At 34.9% G+C, this 20,888-nt stretch overlaps 1 protein-coding gene across 4 annotated transcripts in view; it reads right to left on the bottom strand.

The window, feature by feature from the left end:
* UTRN (utrophin) overlaps window positions 1-20,888 on the bottom strand; it is a 472,601-nt gene that overhangs the window by 277,581 nt on the left and 174,132 nt on the right. For all 4 annotated transcript variants that reach the window (XM_045544518.1, XM_045544519.1, XM_045544517.1 and 1 more), the window contains 8 exons: window positions 20,054-20,227; window positions 18,251-18,406; window positions 14,132-14,302; window positions 10,270-10,449; window positions 8,048-8,176; window positions 7,560-7,730; window positions 5,280-5,438; window positions 4,745-4,882 (listed from right to left, as the gene is read on the bottom strand). In XM_045544518.1, coding sequence (XP_045400474.1) covers window positions 4,745-4,882; window positions 5,280-5,438; window positions 7,560-7,730; window positions 8,048-8,176; window positions 10,270-10,449; window positions 14,132-14,302; window positions 18,251-18,406; window positions 20,054-20,227 — 1,278 coding nt within the window. The remainder of the gene's footprint in view (window positions 1-4,744; window positions 4,883-5,279; window positions 5,439-7,559; window positions 7,731-8,047; window positions 8,177-10,269; window positions 10,450-14,131; window positions 14,303-18,250; window positions 18,407-20,053; window positions 20,228-20,888) is intronic.

Raw genomic sequence — 20,888 nt, 5'->3', positions numbered from 1 at the left:
ATCTGCAGCCTGCTGCTAAACAGCGTTAACAAGTTAATATTTGAAAGGCTTTTCTTTAAGACCAATGTCATCTAAATTCATTTAGCACACAGGAAACAGCAACTCCTTTCTAAGTTGTTGAGGGAATGAGAATATGCTGCCAATCATAAAGATCTGTATGAAATCACACACTTTGATACCATTATTATCTCACTCTTTTTAAAATATCACAATTAGATTAAACACTCTGGGCCTCACTGATGAAAATATAAATAAATTAAACATGTTTCTATGACATAAAAAATGCAATGGGGGCTTTGATTAAAATAATAACCAGGTAATTCAGTATATAATCTTAACCTTTGAGAACCTTATTACAGAGCATGAATGTCCTATTGGAGACAATAGGTCCTAACATGCTAAATTCAGACAGACTTGAGGCTCCATGGACTCCTCATTTGCCCTAATATAGAATTTCAGGATCCTCTACTCTGAGCTTTCTACATAATAAGGAAGGACCAGGATGGAATACCAGTCTTTCAGGAGTTCAAGTCCTTCACTCCTAAATGGCTACAACTTACTTAATAAATGCTGTCTACTACTCCCAAAGGGCCAAAGAGCAGCTACTCAGAATTAAGGTCCCTTCCTTGACACTTTCACTTCTCCTATGTTGAACTTCTAAAAAATTGTATTCTTCTAGAAATTCAAAGATGATGGTGAAAATGATCACAAATACATGTTCATTCAGTTAAGGATCTTGAAAATGGTTATAATCCCTAAATGAAACCAAGACTCATAACTAAAATCTTTGAGCCAATAATGTAGTGTTAAACCTAGAGGTCTGCATCTATTGCCTCCTAGAATTGTTAAACTACTGCTTTCATCAGTTGAGGGGCAGCCCTCGATAGCCAGATTAGAAGCAGACCTGCAGATTTCCTAATTTTTATCAACAGACTTAATTATACTTGTCTCTAATATTAATTTTATTATCCTAATGCCACATATTCAAATTTTAGTCAGAAAGCATTTCTGGATATTTACCCATATATCTAAGAAAGCAAATAAAAGAGAATGCTAAAATAAATAATATGTCCACCCAGGAACCAGTTTTGAATAAAAAGATGCTCAATATTTTTTAAAGGAAAAAAATTAAATAATTTTTTCAGCTTTTCACTTCAAATAAGCCAATTGTTTTGGAAGATCGCAAAATTAGGCCCAATTGTTCCTCCTTTTAACTTTAAGGAAAAATAAAATAACCCAGTGAAAGTATTTATAGGTTGAGTAACCATGTCAAAGGAACAAATTGAGAAACTGAAACCCATTTCCCTGCTTGGCTTCCCATCTATTAACCAGGATTTTGCTGGGAGGTCATGTGTTTTTCCAAGACCAAAAAGGCTCCAGACATCCAGCTACTTTTTTGTGTTTGTAGGACATTTAACTTTGTAGTACTTTCTTCACTTAGCATCGCTAGATACTATCTGCCAGATTTTTAAAAAAAAAATCTCATCTAGTGGATAATTGGTGGGAGCCACATTTATACCTTAGCAACTACTATAAGTCCAGAATTCCTTGTGCTGCTTCTGCAGTTACATAACAGACTGTCATTCTGCAAGGCCACATGTACCTGAGGGTTTACAGTGAACTAGGAGGGTCAGCAGATACTAAGAATATAATGTTCCAAGTTTTAAAAAAATCATAGTTATTAAGACTGTTTCACTCTCTACTCAGACTATAAAGACAATCCAAGATGTTTTTCTGAGGCGTCATGTTCTTGCAGTAGCAGAAAGGCAGTTCAAGGTTTAAACATGTGCTTTCTAAATTCCCAAAATAGATTTTTTTTCCCCAAGAGTGATCAATCAAAATGCCCTATGAGAAAAAAAAAGTCCTCGAGATCTGCCCCAGACTTTACTTCTGGATAATTTTATTTTGAAAGAATTCTCCTAGGACACAGAAACACAAATATACTACAGATCAGTAGTGAGATGAGATAACGTTACATGATGTAGCTCATGTCATAACAGCAAACTAAGGTTCAGATAAACAGTTTATTTTAAATAAGCACTTTATAAAAATGTTCTAAGTTTTGTTATTATCAAACCATAGGAAAAACAAGGAACTAAACAGAATCAAGTGTGGCTAAACAAAAATTTTAAATGGTTGCATATTAAAGGTAAAATAATTAGAAGATAAATTAGGGATTAATATCTTAATTCTTTTTAAGAGACAGGGTCTTGCTCTGTGGCTCACTGTAACCTCAAATTCCTGAATGCAAGGGATTCTCCTACCTCAGCCTCCCAAGTAGCCAGGACTAGAGGTGCACACCACCAGGCCTGGCAATTTTTTTTATTTTTTGTAGAGACAGGGTCTCACTATGTTGTGCAGGCTGGTCTCGAACTCCTGATAATCCTCCCACTTCGACCTCCCAAAGTGCTGAGATTACAGGTATGAGCCACCGTGCCCAGCCAATATCCTTATTTTATAAAGAGCTCATACATATTTAAAAACTGTAATCTTCTGGTCAATAAATGGGAAAAGATCACCTAACACATATTCCAAATAAGAAAATGAGCTCTGTAAGCTGGTAGTTTTCAATCCTAACTGCACGATAGAATCATCCAGAAAGTTTTTTGGGTCTTTTAAATTTGTTTGTCTGTTTATTTGTTTTAATGTCCACACTTAGATCCAACCTGAGAGATTCCAATTTAATCCGTTTGGGGATTAGATTTGGGCATTGTTATTCTTTTTTAAAAAAGCTCCCCAAGTGACTCTAATGTTCACAGTTAAAAACAACATCAGCTTGAAAACTATAGACTTGAAGAAGTACATACCATATTTGGCCTATTGAAATAGGACAAAGATGTTTTAATTACAATAACTAATGGTAGCAAAACCAAAATGAAATGAGCCTGTAATAGTATATATTAGTACTTTTAAAAAACAACTGTATTTTATGTATTAAAAATCTAAAAATTATTTCTGTTTTGTACCAGTAATAATTTCTGATTTGGGACCCAAAGATGAGTAAGATATGGACTGAATCCTGGAAAAAGTACTAGGCTAAAAAAAGACTTAACAATAAAGCAAAAAACTATAATGTGATCTGATAGATGTTAGAAATAAAAATGGAGCTGAGTCTTAAAAGACAGTGTATTTTTCAGGCAAAATAAAAAGAAAAATCCTGCTCCAGGGTATGGGGATAAAATCAGCAAGATCCCAGAGGTGCCAGGGCATGTGATGTGCTCAGGGAAACGTACAGAAACTCAGCGTAGCTGTGCTACATGGCAGATCACAACAAATCAAAGAGGAGGTGGCCAGGGGTCAGACTGAACCCTTGGTATGTCATTATATTGACAAACCTTGCACTTCAAGCTCTTTCTGTTTTTTGCAATATTTTCCCGCACGGATTTTTTGGTGAAGGAATGACATGATGAGCCGTGACTTTGGGGGGAATAATTCAGAGAACGATATGGAGGGCATGGTAGAGTAAGAAAAACTGGGTGTGAGAAAACCAGTTTGGGACATATTGTAATAATTCATGACAGAAAACCGTAAGTTTGAATTAAAGAAAGGACAGTGAAGTAAGTCACTTTCCCCTGGTCATAAAACAAGCAACTGGTAGAGCTATATATAACCTCAGGTCAGACCTGTACCTTGCTTCATTCAGATCTAATGGTTTTAATCCCTAATCAATGTGGTATGAGGAACAAGAGAGGTGAGGAAAAAGAAGTAGTTGAGAATGATGTTGAGGTTTCTGCCTTGAGAGAATGGCTATCTTTTAAAGCACAGTCGTGCATCACTTAACAACAGGGACACGTTCTGAGAACTTTGTCTTTTGTCAATTTTGTTGTTGTGGGAACATCACAGAATGTGCTTACACAAATCTAGATGGAATAGCTTCCTACACACCTCAGTTACATGGTATGGCCTATTGCTTCTAGGCTACAACCCGTATGCGTGTTATTGTACTGAATACTGTAGGCAACTGTAACACGGTGGTCAGTATTTGTGTATCTAAACATAGAAAAGATACAATAAAAATATGTTATTATAATCTCATGGGAAAACCATTGTATATGCAGTCTGCTGTTGACCCAGATGTCATTATGCAGCTCATGACTGTAATTAAGAGAGAGAATGAAGTAAGAAACACAGGTTGGAGAGGGAGGGAGACAGCAAGTTCAGGTTAGAACATATCACAAGGCTCAGATGCATAGAAACATCCAATAGGTGGCAAGCCAAAAGAATAGAACCCACTCAGTTTCTGAAATCATCAAATAAAACTGGTTCTAGAAAGAATTACCAAAGAGCAGACCCCTGGTGAACACCAGCATGCTTAAAATACAGCTGGAAAGATTACCATTTAAAAGGGAGCTGGTAGTGAGACTTTTTCTGGAAAAAGTTTAACATAGTATAAGAGTTTCACAAATTTATTTATTTGTAAACTAGCAATATTTTTGATGTGACAAAGACCTCTACATATAAACTATAGAATTGAAGGAGGAAGTTACTTCTGAAAGGGATAAATCTCTTTTAGGCTTAACATATAATCAGAAATCTAAAAGAGTCAATAAGTTTTTATGTTTCTATTTTCTTTGAGTCCTGCTCCATCCAAAAATATAAACATATTTAGTAATACACACTAGAAAGGAGGAGATAATATTCCAACTGGTTTGTTTAAAACTGTCCATGATGCAACAACACACATTTGAACGGCCAGGGCTAAGTAAGTTATTTAAATGCAACAGAGACTCTCACATTATAGTACCTTAATTTTGTTGTATCTTGTATGCAAAAGTAATAACTGCAAACGGATCTTTTCTTTTTTATTATCCTCCATAGGTTGATGTAACATTTGTTCGCCTCTTTGTAGAACTTCCTCAATCTGTGCTCTCTCCTCATCCATCTGAATGTTTGAAAGGGAAAAAATTTACTCAAAAGAAAAATGCAGTGTCACTATCAGTTCCCAAGTAGGAGAACTAACCTACAAAATTCTGAATGATCAAAAAATTTTTTTTTCTTAAAATACTTTATATTTGAAGTTAAAATATCTCAAAGCAAGTTTAACAGAAGTTAGATAATACTAAAGATTACCTTTAGTCAGAAAATATGTCTATTTTTTTTCTTAATTATTACATAAATCACTTGGCAAATCTTACACTGATACATACCAGAAAATCACATTTGGATCTTTTTCATTATGTTTGGCAGATTATTATGGGTAAATATTACTGATGTAAAAATATAATTAACAGACAAGAAAAATGAGAACACCATGGTTTTGAAAATCTCCTTGAACCAACCTTTTCATCTTCATCGCTGGATTCCAAGTGTTTTTCCACAACTTTTAACATATTTTCTATGTCATTTTCTAATTTTTCCAACTCAGAGAAAGGCATATCAGCTTCAAATGTTTCAGTGGTGACCAAACGGTATGATAATGGTTCCTGATCAATTAGCAACTGTAGAAGAAAAAGAGTTCTCTGAAAATATATTTCCATCATTGACCAGAGAGACAAGGTGTCAAGAGAGGAACTAGCATTTATTCAAACTGACTTTAGTTTCATTCTTTCATATGGCAATGATTTTACCAATCTGGGCTTCTCTGAATTGCCCATTTTCTCCAAACTCTGGCCAGGAATAGGAGGAGGCATGCGATTGACTGTGGCTGCCTGGAGTGCTGTGTGGTGGATTCAGAGACCACATACATAGTAGGAAATACAGTCTTAATTCAGAAGCTATTCCTGCCACGGCCACAGAAAGGACATAGCCATAAAAAGGAAGAACGGCCACCCAGCCCCCAGTGCAGGGCCACCCACAGAATATCTCTCCATTTAAGTTTCCCCCATAGAATTCTTCTTGCATTTTGATACTCAAAACTTCAAAGAAGTGCCTATTTCTCAATGCCATATTTTCACATAATGTCCATATAGAAAGATTTCATATTTGGATAACTAAAAATATGACAATTATAATAAAACTAAAGGCAGAAAAATAACACCAGTGTTGGCTAAGTGTGGAGAAACTAGCACTCTCACACCCTGAGTATGGAAGTATAAATTGGCACAAGCTTCCTATTGGGCTATTTGGAAAATCTATTTAATAGCCTTTATATGTAAAACTTTTCCAATGATTTCAAGGAATTCTAAGAATTGAATTTAAGGGCATATTAAGAGATGATCAAAAAGATATGCATAAAAGGATTTTTAACAAATAAAATATCTATAAAAGCACAATAAAGTAAAAAAAATAACTTAGGAAATTGTAACATCATATACTGGAATATTCTACAACCATAAAAAATCAGGCCAAAAAAGAAGATATAAAACAACATAAAAATGTTGATATTTTAATATCATGTACATATGAATAAGAATAGACATGTATTCCAAAATGTTTACTGAGGTTATTGATGGCGATGATGGTAATTTGGTTTTTTTGTAATTCCTTGCACCGTATGTCTAAATTTTGTGCATTCTTTTTATACCCAGAAAAATCTCCCATAGAACTACGGAAAAGAATAAAATGAACTGAGGTTAGAAGGCTAGGAGGTAAGGTCACAGTTAAGACAGGCAAAAGCTAAAGCAAGATTATTGTTTGTCTTCTTGAAGTTGAGAATTATCTAAGTATATTCATAGGTTATATGAAAGATAATTCAGCTTACTATATCAGAGATTTCAAATCAAAGCAGTTTAAATAATATTTACTTCCTCCAAAAAAGAGGATCCTTCCTCTTTGAAAGTTTCAACACACAACTCTCTAGAGATTGAATTAACTGAGTATTCAAAAAATGCCATCCGACAGGCACAATTGAGATCCTTAAAAACTCAGAATCGTATGTCAGAATGAATGCCTGGTTTGAATGATCCCAAAGTCAGCTATGTTTTTTATCCATAAAACCATCAAAATGTTTTCATCTTTTCAACTGAACATTTACTGAGCACCCACAACATCCCAGGTCTTAAGAACATGACAATAAGAATTTTCCTTTCCTCCCCTCATAAAACAAGGGTAAAAAGAGAGAACGAGAAAGATACACACAGAGAGAAAAATTATACCATGGTAATATAATAAACACTATTTAAAAGAAAGCTCTTATTATCCTCTTAATTAAATTTATAAAGCTCCTTTTTAAATTTATAAAATCAGGTAGTACCTTTCTACATTACACCTGAAATGTCAAATTATCTGTAACTTTTAGATTTGTCAACATGTAAAACACAAAAAAAACAAGTTCATAAGATGTGTAGTGTGAACACATATAAAGTATGACTATAAAATAATGGGTTTCATATTCATGCCTAGCTTTGCAATTAGTCTCATTATTTAATAACCAATTCTAACCTTCAACTTAGTCTTTAAAACCTTTTCTCAAATGCGTTATTTTCTTCAATATTAATTTCTTGTTTTCTCTCCTTCATATGCACAATCACAAATAAATAAGGACAAATGCTTCAATCAAAGAAACAGTGATTGAAATCATCTTAATTAAAAAATTCTTTGATGCATATACTATATAATATCTATCATTTAGATTCATACTCATAGGAAAACTGGTTTTCTATAAAAATGTAATTACTCACTTTGGCACTTTTGATATGTTGAGACACCTTGTCAAAGTTCCTATTCAGTTCAGCTAATTTTGGTTCTACAAGCTCCCTGCTTGAGCTTCCTCGTGCAGTCATCAAAATAATGGCTTGATCACGGACGTTTTCGACCTGGAGGTTGGCATCATCCAGCTCAGATATTAAACGCTAATAGTAAGAAAACACAAAATTATCTCATGGGAAGAATCAAAACCAAACATGGGTATGTGCTTACTCAGAATTAAAGGTAGTTTAAATAAATATCTGGCATTTCTAGCAAGAGATTTCAGCATAATTAATTAGAATAAAGAGCTGTTTGCACAAAACTCCTCAGCAATCTCAGTTTCTCCTACCAAAACAAATGTTCATGAATCTACTGCATGGAAAGAACATCTGCCTAAGTAAACTGAGAGCATTCCATAAGAGAAACACAACAACAAACATGCTCCTCTCAAAAGTGTTAGTAATTCCTCTATGTTTGCTACCTTCACAATTTCTTCCCGTTTACTTGCTGGTTTTTTTTCAATTTCATCCAGTAGAGCTTCAGCTTGATAAAGCCAGGTACTTATGTGAGCTACATTTCCATCAAATATTTCCAACTGGTTCCGATGGTTCTACAAAGGAATTAATAAAATGTTCACATAATCACATGAAATATTTAAGACGATAATCTTAGAAGAGATTTAAAAGACCTTCAAAGAGCAAATTGTATGCTAAATTTAAAGAAAGGTTTCCACCTTTCGGCAGAGCTCTTCTTCAGTGAATAAATCTCATTTCTAAAAATGCACAGCTGTGGTTAAGTACTTTTTAAATTTGTTTGATTTAGACCTCAGCACAATAAAAAGCTGAAGTAGAATAAAAAGAGAAAGTTTTTTTTTCAATTTCATTTCAAGTTTATCCCTTATTCTTCATTCTTATATAACCACTGATTTCAACTGTCCCCTTCACTCATACTTTAAGGAAGTAATAATATTTAAAAAATGACGAAAGTATAAATTGAATAAGAATCTGCATGCTCTGCTTAGAGGACAGTCTGTATCTCTTTACATCAGTATCCCCAGCACTTAATATTACACCTGGCACAGACTTCAGTAAGATTTCCTGAAGCAGGACATAAAAGGTGCTCAACAGAATAGATTTGAAAGCAACAGCAACAGTTAAGTAGATTATGAACTGGGCAAAGTTGCTGAGACTAAATCAAAAAGTTAGAAGTTGACCCAAAAGGGTAGGGGAGCTTATGATGAAATTAATATTCAAAAACTTCATTTTATAAGATAAAGGAAACTAGGAAAAATTTAAAAGAAAGAAGTTTTAAAAAGGACACACATTATTAATCTATAATACGGACAAATAGTTGAAAAAAGAAAATGTGAACTAATAAATGATATGAAAAAAATTTCAACAGTGATCTGGATTCTAAGTAGGAAGAATTGACACACACTAGACTTATTTACCCTCTCAAGCAGGTAAATCCAATGCTCTAATAGGACTAGAAAGATATTGCTTGAAAGGAGAATTTGAAAGACAGACTGAAGAATACAAAAGTAAGGGTCATGAGAATGTAAAACAAAGCTAGTAATAGCAAAAATGAATATATAAAATATTTAACAACTCATTTTGTAAGCCAAGAATCTCATATGCATTATTATATTCAAAATTTAGCTCTGTTAGATATACACTTTTATTCTCATTTTTTATGAATGGCAAGTGAAGCCTAGTACTACTAAGTAATTCAGCTAAGGTTATACAGATAGTACGTCATGGACAGTGGTTATAAATCTATGACAGATCAAGACCTAAGCCCATGATCTCTACTGCCCTACACATCGTGATTGATCTGAACAAATGCTCAAACACACCATAATTTATTTTTTCTGTCTATCCATTACCTAGTAATTCTATGAATTTGATAAAAAAGTCCTATCTTAGGTAATCAGAATAAAAAAAATTATAAATGACAATTCCCTCCACGGCAAAGGAGGGTAGTGTTGCCATGTATTTATTCCTAGTATAAGAAGGACAGAAAACCACCATAAAAATTAAATGGTAAATATTTTCATGAGATATTTAACAGAGTGGTGGTATAACCAAAGACTAACATACATATTTAATGATTATCATCATCATAATAATATCTAAAGTTGTTTTACATATAGCTATTTAAGAGCACTACATGTTTTCAGTCACAAAATCATCACAAAACTGTATAAGGTCGAAATTATTAATAATGCCCATTTACAGAGAAGAAAACTGAGGCTTAGAAAGTGTTTAATAACTTGACCAATGTCACCCAACTAGTAGTCAAAGTTTTTACACAGGCCATCAGATGCTAGAAACTGTGCTCTTAACTAGTACACCACTCTTAAACATTATAAAAGTCATATATAAAAATAGCTCATGATAGTATGAAAATTAAATCCAATATGAAATCGTTAACATGAAACAAGGTACATTTACTAAAATATTAAAGTACATATTTCTATGGATATCATGAATATTTTATTCTTTAATGGAAACATTGTAAACTCTGCCAGTTATTGCCTTGTCAAAGAAAAAATAAAATGTAGTCTAATGAAACAAATTCAAAAGCAAAACATGACTGTGACTCATAGGAAATAGGATTTGAAATGTAATCAAAGCTATATTCATTTCATAATAATTAGAGAAGAGGAGACTATTTCATCATCCAGTCTTTCTGGAAACATACCATCAAGGTATTGCACCAATCCTCAGTCCAAGTGCGAACACGGCTCCACCCAGCGTTAAGGACACAGAGCCTCTCCTCTAAGATAGGCTCGCTGCCCTCAGTCAAGTTCTGCAGGGCAGCGCTACTCTCTGTGATGGTATTTAAATCAGCTTTTCTCTTTTCCAGATCCTTCAAAACATTCTAGAAAATAAAAATACCGAAACCCACTTGATCTTTCATAACATTGTAGAAGTGTATACAACCTTAACTTTTTAAAACTTTCCTTCCACATATATACAGTAGTCCATGGCTCCCTAGATAATTTACAATATGGTGAAGGTTTACAAAACTCCCAAACTTATTAACATGGTGAAAGTTCTTAAGTTCTTAATTAAAATTAAAATGTTTAATTAAGCTAATATAATGAAGGTAACAAACTCAGGTGTGGAAAAGCAATTATTTCATTTATTTTAACCATAAATTCTATTTATTAAGTATAAACACAAACACTAATTATCTTCATCGTAACTCTAAAGAATCAATTTCATTTTCAGTAACTATTGAAATAAGCTGGCAGAGCAGAAGGATCCCAGAACTCAAAATTCTAGGAAATTCCTAATAAATTTATCTCCTAGATTATCACATAAATCTATTGATATGGATTACATATACTTGCAAGGATTACATCCTAGAACTAGGTGACTTAATATATAATCTGTTGTATAAACATTACAGAAACCATTTCATCTTAAGTAAGTCATGGGAGAACTATCAAGTCTAAACTTTGGTCTTACACCTATAATACGCAAAGATAATACTCTGGATGGTATGATGATAATTGGATTCAAACATTCATAAGTTTGCAGCAAAGAATACAGTCACAGATTTATAGACAGTACCAGGTTCCAAAATTAAAACTACAAAGTTTTTCAATCAAAAAACAACATACAGATATCTACCCTACTGCTACTACTGCTGTTGAACCTTTTAAAAACTGTTGCACCTTTTTAAATCAACATTGAGACCAATCATTTCAAGGAGCTCAAGTTTATATTTAAACATCATTAAATCACATTTTGGAAAGCATAAAATTGCAAATTCACAAGTGAGTCAAGGTTTAAATATTAACTTGGCCATGTCAATTACTGGTATATTTATGAAGGCACTAAAATATGTCTTTCAAAAGTTCTTCTCCAGCAGGGGGGAAAAAATAAAGGATACCCACAGCCATGCTCCCTGCAGTTAAGACTCTTTGAACTCTTTCATTGGTTATATACTGATTGACTAGAATAGTTTTTAAAAAATATAAGAAATAAGAAACTACAAGTAATTAAATTTAAATAATATACACACTGTGCTAATAGATTTTATAATAAAGAAAAGTAATAAACTAAAAATAATGATATTTAAGCTATGAATCAAAATACTATTTAAGTTCAGGAAGAAAAATGCTATTTAAGTTTTGCATTGAAAATAGTTTTACATCATCTTTAAGTGCAACTACATTAAAATGTTGTGAAATATGCATGTTCCTTAAATCTAAAAACACAATGTTGAAAAGATGGTGATTATGTTACATACTGATGTTTCATTTGATTTACTCTAATGAAGAGAATGTGCTGTGAATTCGTAATTTGTGTATACCACCTTCATTATTTCAAATCTGAAATAAGATTAAATGGAAATTTAAGAGAGTATTGTTCCGGAAGAGACAAATTTATCATTATTCTCAGCCTTTACCTAAAAAATGATGAGACTCAACTGAAAAAAACAATTGAATTTATGAATACACAAAGATGTCTGATTAAAAATCAAATATACAAAAATCAATACCATCTATGTGCCAACTATAAGCATTTAGTAAAAAGAGAAAAGCATACTTTTGCACAGCAATAATAATAAGTATGTTGGACAAAACTTCTTTGCATATATATAATGTTTGTGAAGAAAAGAATCAAAACATTACGTAGGGGCCGGGCGCAGTGGCTCACGCCTATAATCCTAGCACTCTGAGAGGCCAAGGCAGGCGGATCATTTGAGCTCAGGAGTTTGAGACCAGCCTGAGCAAGAGCAAGACCCCATCTCTACTAAAAATAGAAAGAAATTAGCTGGACAACTAAAAATATATATAGAAAAAAATTAGCTGGGCATGGTGGCGCATGCCTGCAGTTCCAGCTACTTGGGAGGCTGAGGCAGTAGGATCGCTTAAGCCCAGGAGTTTGAGGTTGCTGTGAGCTAGGCTGACGCCACAGCACTCACTCTAGCCCAGGCAACAGAGCAAGACTCTGTCTCAAAAAAAAAAAAAAAGGAAAATGTTAAAGTTTTTTAAAGAAGGTCATGAAACGCTGGATACAATATAATTATTTTTTAAATACATGCTTGTGCCTGTGCACATCCATACAGGCTCGAAAAAAAAAATGACAAGATAACAGGTTATTCTTTGAATATAGGTGATTTTTGCTCCGGTCTTTCTTTGTATTACAATATGTGAATTTCATTCAATTAGCTTATATGACTTATCTTACTAATAAGAAAATAATGGTTTTCAAAGTGCACTGTACAAAGAAGATAATATTTCCTTGAAAAACTTAACTTTAACAAAAATAGTTTGGTGTCTTTGTTTTGCATTCACCTACAATACACCATTACTTGCAACGTTCTTCATTTCCCTCAAACACCCTTTTCTTCATCTTCTTTTCATTCACACAGCTCAAGGGCACGATCACACTTTTCATGAGCTATTTTCTAAACTGAGAACATTCTTTCCAGGACCTAATATCTCAGCTTTCTCTCAGTTGTCATCTCCATAGAGCGTGCAAAGTAGGCAGGAGTTGTCACCCCACGACTTCTAAGCACCTTTTCTTAGAGGCCCACGGCAAACATCTGTAGAGGATGTCAAAAGTGATACTTGCAGCTTTATATAAATATTTGTCATGGTATTGATCAATTATTTTCAACACTTCTCTCTAGCATACTTGTTTCTTTCTTAGGAAATAAATTTAGGAAAACAGAATTGCCTTGGTAAGAGAAGTACTCTGTGCTCCATCCAATTCTTTTTCTACCTCAGAAGAGAGAATTGGCAGATCAACTCTGTAATCTCTGTGATTTCAAAGTAACTATAGGGCTAAAGAAAACTCTTAGGCCAGGCACAGTGGCTCACACCTGTAATCCTGGCACTTCAGGAGGCCGAGGCAGGAGGATTGCTTGAGGTCAGGAGTTCAAGGTCAGCCTGAGCAAGAGTGAGACCTAGTCTCAACAGAAAAAATAGAAAAATTAGCCAGGCATGATAGGGCACACCTGTAGTCCCAGATACTCAGGAGGCTGAGGCAGAAGGATCGCTTGAGCCCAGGAGTTTGAAGTTGCAGTGAGCTATGATGATGCTTCTGTACCCTAGCCCAGGCAATAGAGTGAGACCCAGTCTCAAACACACACACACACAAAAAGAAAACTCTTGTATTGACTTTTCTTATTCTTTTCCTATGTTCTTTACATCTGTTCGTTTGCAATAGAAAGATTAGTTACTGGTAAAAAAGAAAAAGTTATTAAAGAAGAATCAAATTTAGCACAATACTTTGTACATACTTTGGAATACTCAAGATGCCACCAATTTTTAAAGTGGTTAATTACTATGTTTTTAAGTACCACATAAGCATAATGACTACAAAGGCCTTGAGGATCCATATGGGTTTAATGCTTTTGGAATCAAAATACTTGTTTTAGAAATACTCTCCTTAGGACAGAAAAGAGGAAAAAATAATAGAAAAAAAGAACAGACTATATTTAATATGAAATGGAGGGAAACACTATCTGCCAAGATTGCTCTGAACCAATGTCACAGGTGACACTGGCATAATATTGTTGATTCATCTGAACTGCAACTTACTTTAGCCCAGGAAATTTCTGTATCCAGGTCACCAAGCAGACCTTCTGAAGTGGACTTCTGTACCAATTCAGTTTCAGTAACAGAAAGCCATTCCGAGAGAGAAGCAGCCTCCTTCTTCATTTTCCGGGCCAACTGTGATGCCCTTTCCAGATCCTGTTTTCCTTCTGTCACCTGAAAAGGAGACAGACAGGGAGACAGAGGTTGAGACTGGGATAGGAATGAAGATAAATAGGAAGAAATCAGAACATTAACTAAAAATCCAAACTGATGCATAGTTAACCCCTATATATCACCTTTATCTCTAGCATCTTAAATCACTCCAAACTTGGGTTTCTGCAAGGAGACAACATACTGTAGTGGCTAAGTGCCAGCCCTGGGTTTTCATCTTAGCTCCACAGCTTACTTCCTAAGTGACATTGGTAGAGGAATAACCCTCAAAAGATTGTCATGAGTAGTAACTGAGAGGAGCAGACATACATAGGTCTTGTCCCAGTCGTTGGAACAAAGTTCATAAATCAATAAATAGTATCGATTATAATTTTGAAGAGAAGATATCTTAGAATCCTCTCAATGAAGGACTCTGTTTAAAAAACACATACATGCTGTATTATAGGAATTTGAGGGGAAAAATAGCACTATTTTACAACTATATATTTGAAAATTCATCAAATAAAATACAGTACATGACTATGCAACTTCAACCTTATTATTATTTTATTCTTATTGTTATTGGCAGAAGGCAAAATGAACAGAACTAACATTTACCAAGCTCTTAATACAGCTTCTGCATTGTGTTAAGGAATCTTACGTGTTATGCGATTATCACAAAAGCTTCTGTGATAAGCACTCTTCTTCCTACTTTACGAATAAGGAAAATGAAGCTCACAGAGACTAAGGTCGAGACCAGGGTGGCACAGCCACCGGATTGAGTCCAGTCTGACCCTTTGCATTACATGATGATGCTCTCAAACCAAGAACAACCATTCACAATGTACAGCTAACACTTTAAAGGATATCACAACACAATATATAAGTTCTTAATTTTACATGCACATATGCACAGACAATAACATCTAAGTAGGAGAGTGACAAGTCACATATGAGATGAAATTTCCTTAGGTGATATAAAATGATATAAAGACTGAATTTTGTTAATAAGTAACATGAGATAACATTTCTCTTTTCTTGTCCCCTGTGTTCAATTTCACTCTTTCATAGTTAGAAGATTGATTATTATTAAATTCCTTCTTAAAAGTGTAATTTTTTTCCACAGAGTTTAATTAAAATTCATGGCTCTAAATTAATGGCACCTCAATGCAGACTTTAGGATACAAATACTTGGATTATATTAGAGGGTATAATATATTCAAATGATACTTATCTGACTTTGACATGCCAGGTGGCTACACAGTCATCATAAAACTTAATGCCACCAAAGATTTGTACATAAACAGGAAGAAAATAATTTACAGTCCAATTCAAAACAATTTACACTTTCCTCAATCTGATCAATACATTTTAAGATGTACTGTATATTGAATTAGGACTTACCAAGTTGTAAATTCTTTATGAAACCATTGATCCCTCCTCTCTGTTGGATAGTCAACCATTTCCCTTTCAACAAAATCATTCCCACCAGCTATCAAACACTCAGTTCTCTCACACTCAAAACATTCTCTTCTTTGGCCTCAGCTCCCCTAACAACTTTCCTCTCTCCACCTTTCCCACACAGACCCTCAACACCGCATTCTTACAGTGCTGTCTCCATGTCCTCACCTCCCACACAGACCTCACACCCTGATGCTCTAGCTTCTACCCGCATCACTCCACAGAAATTGCCATCGATAATAACCCCAATGGCAACAGATCTAGTAGACATTTTTAAGTGGACATCATATTTAACATTCAATAATATTCAAAGCAGCCGACTACACCCATTCTCCAAATAGCATCTTCCCCTGGCTTCCCCGGTGTGCCTACAACTTCTTGCTACTTATTTCAGTTTCCTTTCCAAGATCATCTTCCTCATATTTCTTGCTAAATGATGTAATTCCTAAGACTTGGTCGAGGGCCCTCTGCTTTTTCACTATATCCTATCCCTAGGCAATCTATCATCCCTGCAAACGTTAATTACTGCCTCTATGCAGATGACTCATAAAATCCATCTTTGCAGCCCAGATATATTCCCCAGGTCTGAATAGCCACATGAGTATCTGACATCGCCGATTAACATTCTCAAAGGCGCTTAAAATATCAATATATCAAATACACGCTTGTGGTTTCTGCATGTCCTTCCAGCACCTTTCCTTTCAGCACCCGTCCCAATGATGGTACCACCCACATAATGAAGCAGAAACCCAGGAGTCTTCCTTGGTCTCTCCCTCTGCTGCACCCCTATATCTAATCCACCACCAAGTCCTATTGATTTCACTTCCTACGTATATCTGAAATCAATCCATCAATTCCATCTCCACTGCTCAAGCCACCATCATCTGTCACTAGGGGCACAACAGTGACTTCCTAACTGTTCTCCCACATCCACTCCTGCCTCTCTCCAATTCATCTCCAAATGGCAATGAGTGATCTTCTAATAAACATATCTGAGCATGTTATTTCCCTACTAAACACTCCGCAAAAACTGATTATTGCCTTTGAGACAGAGATTAAAATCTTTGACACAAACTCTACGACACTGGAAGGGTCTGGTGTCATCTCCCCAACACCATATTTTTCCTCACACCAGCTCTCTCTGCTATAGCCACACAAATGTACCATGCTGCCTCCTGCCACAGGACCTTTACACATGCTGTTCCATCAGTAGCATAAGTTCTTCCTCTTATTTCACCCAGATTACTCCTCCTATCCTTCAGATATCAGCTTATGCATCACTTCCCCAGGGAAGCTTTCTTAACCCGAGACAGAGCCAAATCTCCCTTTACCTATACTCTTAAAGCACCATGTATGTTCCTTTATAACACTTCAGACAGATAATCTGACATTACTTCACGTGACTCCATAATAAATGTTTTCCACTTTCTTAAGTTCCATTAGACAGTATCCCTACTGCCTATATACCTCCTGACACACAGTCTCAGTTGAATGAGACTTTAAATGAGAAAATAAATTACTGGTACAATCATAGTCACAATAAGAGGATTAGTGCAAAGAAAAGCACTAGTATTACCACCCATAAAATGCCTGGTAAATGAATAAATGTAATAATATTGAACAAATAACTTGATCTGTCTAATACCAAAAAGAAGCCCTAAGATATGTGTTCCAGATGGGCAATCTTTCAAGGTGTATCACACTAACAACCTAATCTTGCAGAAATGAGGTCAAAATTGCCTAGAAAAAGTATGGACTAGTCATTCTTATTGATTTTAAATTGATAACAAAATTTCAGCTATTTTTCTCTGGGCTTATATAGAAATTTCAATCTTACTTCACCTGGAAGTAGTTAATATTTAATAACTGAAGAAGGATCCAAAACATTGTCTAAAGCAGTTATTCATTATTCCCAAGGAAGTTTCACTTTTACGTATTCTTTTGTTCTGCCGGTTTCAGGGCAAAGACTCTAAATGAGAGAAGACATTAAGCCTGCTGGACTCAGTCACTCACCATATATGGCCCAACAACTGCTGCATGGATTCACTAGAATGCCCAAATTAGAGATGTTTCTTGGGAGGATTTTAAATCCTAGTAGATTAATGAGAACTTACTGTCACCTATCATTTACTAGCGCCCTGATGTTTTCACATTTCTCAGTAGACTATTTAATTCAGCAGTCCAAGGATCAATAACATAAGTTTATACAGGAACTATTATTTGTAGAGTTTCCTTGGAACAACTTATGGAACGTCAGTAGCTATTAAAAGTATAAATAGTAAACTGGATTAAATACTAAAAATAAATTGCTACATAACATTAATCATTATAATGTTAGCATATACATTTAAAGAAATATAATAAAAATTATTGTAATAAATTGAAAACATGTATGAATGCCATAAATTTCAAACATGCATTTTCTGAGAGGTGAAATTTTAAAATACATGAGTGAGAGAGAGAGAGAAAGAGGGAGAGAGGGAGAGGTGGGCTGTGGCCTGTGCTCCTCACCTGCGCGCCCAGGTCGTTGTAAAGGACCTTCAGGGATGTCAGCTGCTCATCCATCTCTTTAGGGTTGTCAGTTTGCTGCTTTTGGACAATGTGCCTTCCTGTTTTGATTACAGTTTCGACTTCAAGTTTGACTTCACTCAAAGTTTTGTATAGTTTCTTTTAAAACAACAACAACAAGACAAGTTACACGTTGTAATGAAAACGTGCCAATTGGAATCCTTCCAGAACACACAGCTCACACAGATTGACAGCTAAGACCTAACTGCGGAGATCAAAGGGCATTATCTTTCTTGGATTTGGTTCAAAGGTCGAGTCAAATGAAATCAAAGTTGCAATAACTTTTTCTCGTCAAACAAGAAAATCCACTAATAGAGTTTATGCCTGTTTTTTAAAAAATCAGACATGTGTTTTAAATGTTTGTAAAAGTACTTGATAACATAAACATTTTTCCTATACAAAATGGGAAAATATTAGCACTAAAAATTGAATGTCTATCATGTTTAAAATTACATTTAAAAAAAATCCTCAATGCTATGACCGGCAAAAGTCAAGGCTGGCTACTGCTGACTGTTGGAATTTGGAATTATTACATTTTTTTCCTTTGTGTTCTTTGAAGTACCAAGTCTACAACAATAAACATGCATCACTTATATAATGAAAATATATATATAATTCAATATATCAAGATGTACATGACTATAAGAAATTGGAGTTCTGTATGTCAAATTCAGAGCTGTCCTAATCCTAGTTATTTTGAAACCAAAAAGCTTTATCCTCTTGACTCCATATGTCATCATCTTAACCTGAAAACCTCTCATGGGACACTGTCACCACTGAACTAAGTTCCATGAGGTCAAGGACAGTGTTTTCTCTGGTTGCCACTATATCACAATAAGCAAATAAATGCTTACATATATGCACATATATATTAAAATTTATCCTATCTGTACATTCTTCCACCCATGTAAGAAACAGACATGTGGAGACTGCAGTTTTGAAAAGCACAAAGAACTCTTCCCAGACTTCTCTTGTCCTAACCAGTCATATCTTAAGTTTCTTCATGATTCTCCAGCAGAGCACTAATTCTAAGATTGTGCCCTCTTAGCCACATTACTTTTAAATTTCTATTCAATTGAATTATAAAGTTCAAGCCTAAAAAGGTAAGAAGGCTTTATATTAAATATATCATTTCTTCTTTCCCATCTTAGCTTTAAACTTCTATTTAAACTTGTATTTTCTTAGAAAATTAATTTTTTTTGCTATAAAATTCCTGACATCCATTCTAAGAATAATTTTTTTCTTTCATATCTTCAACCCTTTCCTAGGCTTAAACTTTATAACTTAAATGTTAAATTTTTACTTTCTTTGAAAATGATTTTTTTAATGTGGTAATATTCCTGACATCCATTCTAAGTATGGTTATTCTAGCTAATTCAAATTTATCCTTGAAAACTTAGCTTATTAGTCACATTCTGCTGAAGGCTTCTGTAACTTCACACTGTGATTAAGATTTGTTTCTTTTGGTTTTTTACCATGTTACATACACATCTATTATAGTTCCCTTTATCTCCTTACACTGCAATAATTGATTTTACTTTCCCCTAGCTATCTCTCTTATCCCTTCTAATTTCCTTGGGGGCAAAGATCACATTTCTTATTTTTCAACATGTTTTCCTTGTCAAGCCCTCTGTTTAGCACACTGTAGCCTAAGATCGTTGAACAGACCAAGCATGTAAGTGCTAGACTAAGCCATAACTGCTTCCGGAAAACCCACTGGACATGTGAAGTGCCCAACAGCCTCACCATACACTTGTCCAGGTGGGTCTGTATGACATCAGGGTCTACATCCTTCACATCCAGAACATGAAGTTCTGCCTTCACACCGTCCAGCACGCGCTTACAGTCAAGCATGCGCTGCTCAAAGTTAGCAGGCTTCTGGAAAAGCTGGAACTTTGTCGACACCTCTCGAAGTTTCCTCTGTTTGCAGAAATGAAAATAATAAGCAATTCGCATCAGAATGATAATCTCTCTCATCAAATGATATGAGCATAACATATACTGCTAAAAAGCTATAAAGTAAAGCACCAACAAAACATTCAATAACATGACCAAAAAAGAGAAAAAGAAATCCTAAGGACCTCAGTGCAGTTCCCCGATCACCTAAGTGAACTAACTGCACAGCCCAGTGCCATGAATCACTTGACACTCAGTGTCTCAATCCCAGAGATAATAAATTCGGATAATAAATTTGGACAAAGCTGGCTGGCCTTGCTGGAATTAAAACTTTTTAAATTTTCTCACCTGTTTGAAAAATATAGATCAGGAACCTAGAACTCAAAATGCCCTTCATCACAAGTTTAGACTGAAGTCACTTGGGTCATCAAGGGACTAAGTGTCTGATGCTGCACCCCATGTGAACTCAGCCTGCCTTGTGCGTCAGCCACGCCAGTACTGACAGGGGCTCTGCGTTAAAGAAAAAGTCAATATAATGCTAACTTCTAAATCCAGCTCATTCTTTCACTTCTTAACTCAACTGTAAAAATCAGATTGAATATTTTTTTCACCCGTGCAACAATTTGTTTCTGCTCCCTGAGATGCAATGCGCCTTCAATATATCACTCCTCTCCTGTGGTTTCCA

The sequence above is a fragment of the Lemur catta genome, chromosome 2 (genome assembly GCF_020740605.2).
Source record: "Lemur catta isolate mLemCat1 chromosome 2, mLemCat1.pri, whole genome shotgun sequence".
Classification (NCBI taxonomy): Eukaryota; Metazoa; Chordata; class Mammalia; order Primates; family Lemuridae; genus Lemur; species Lemur catta.
This window is presented reverse-complemented; position numbering and strand designations above follow the sequence as displayed.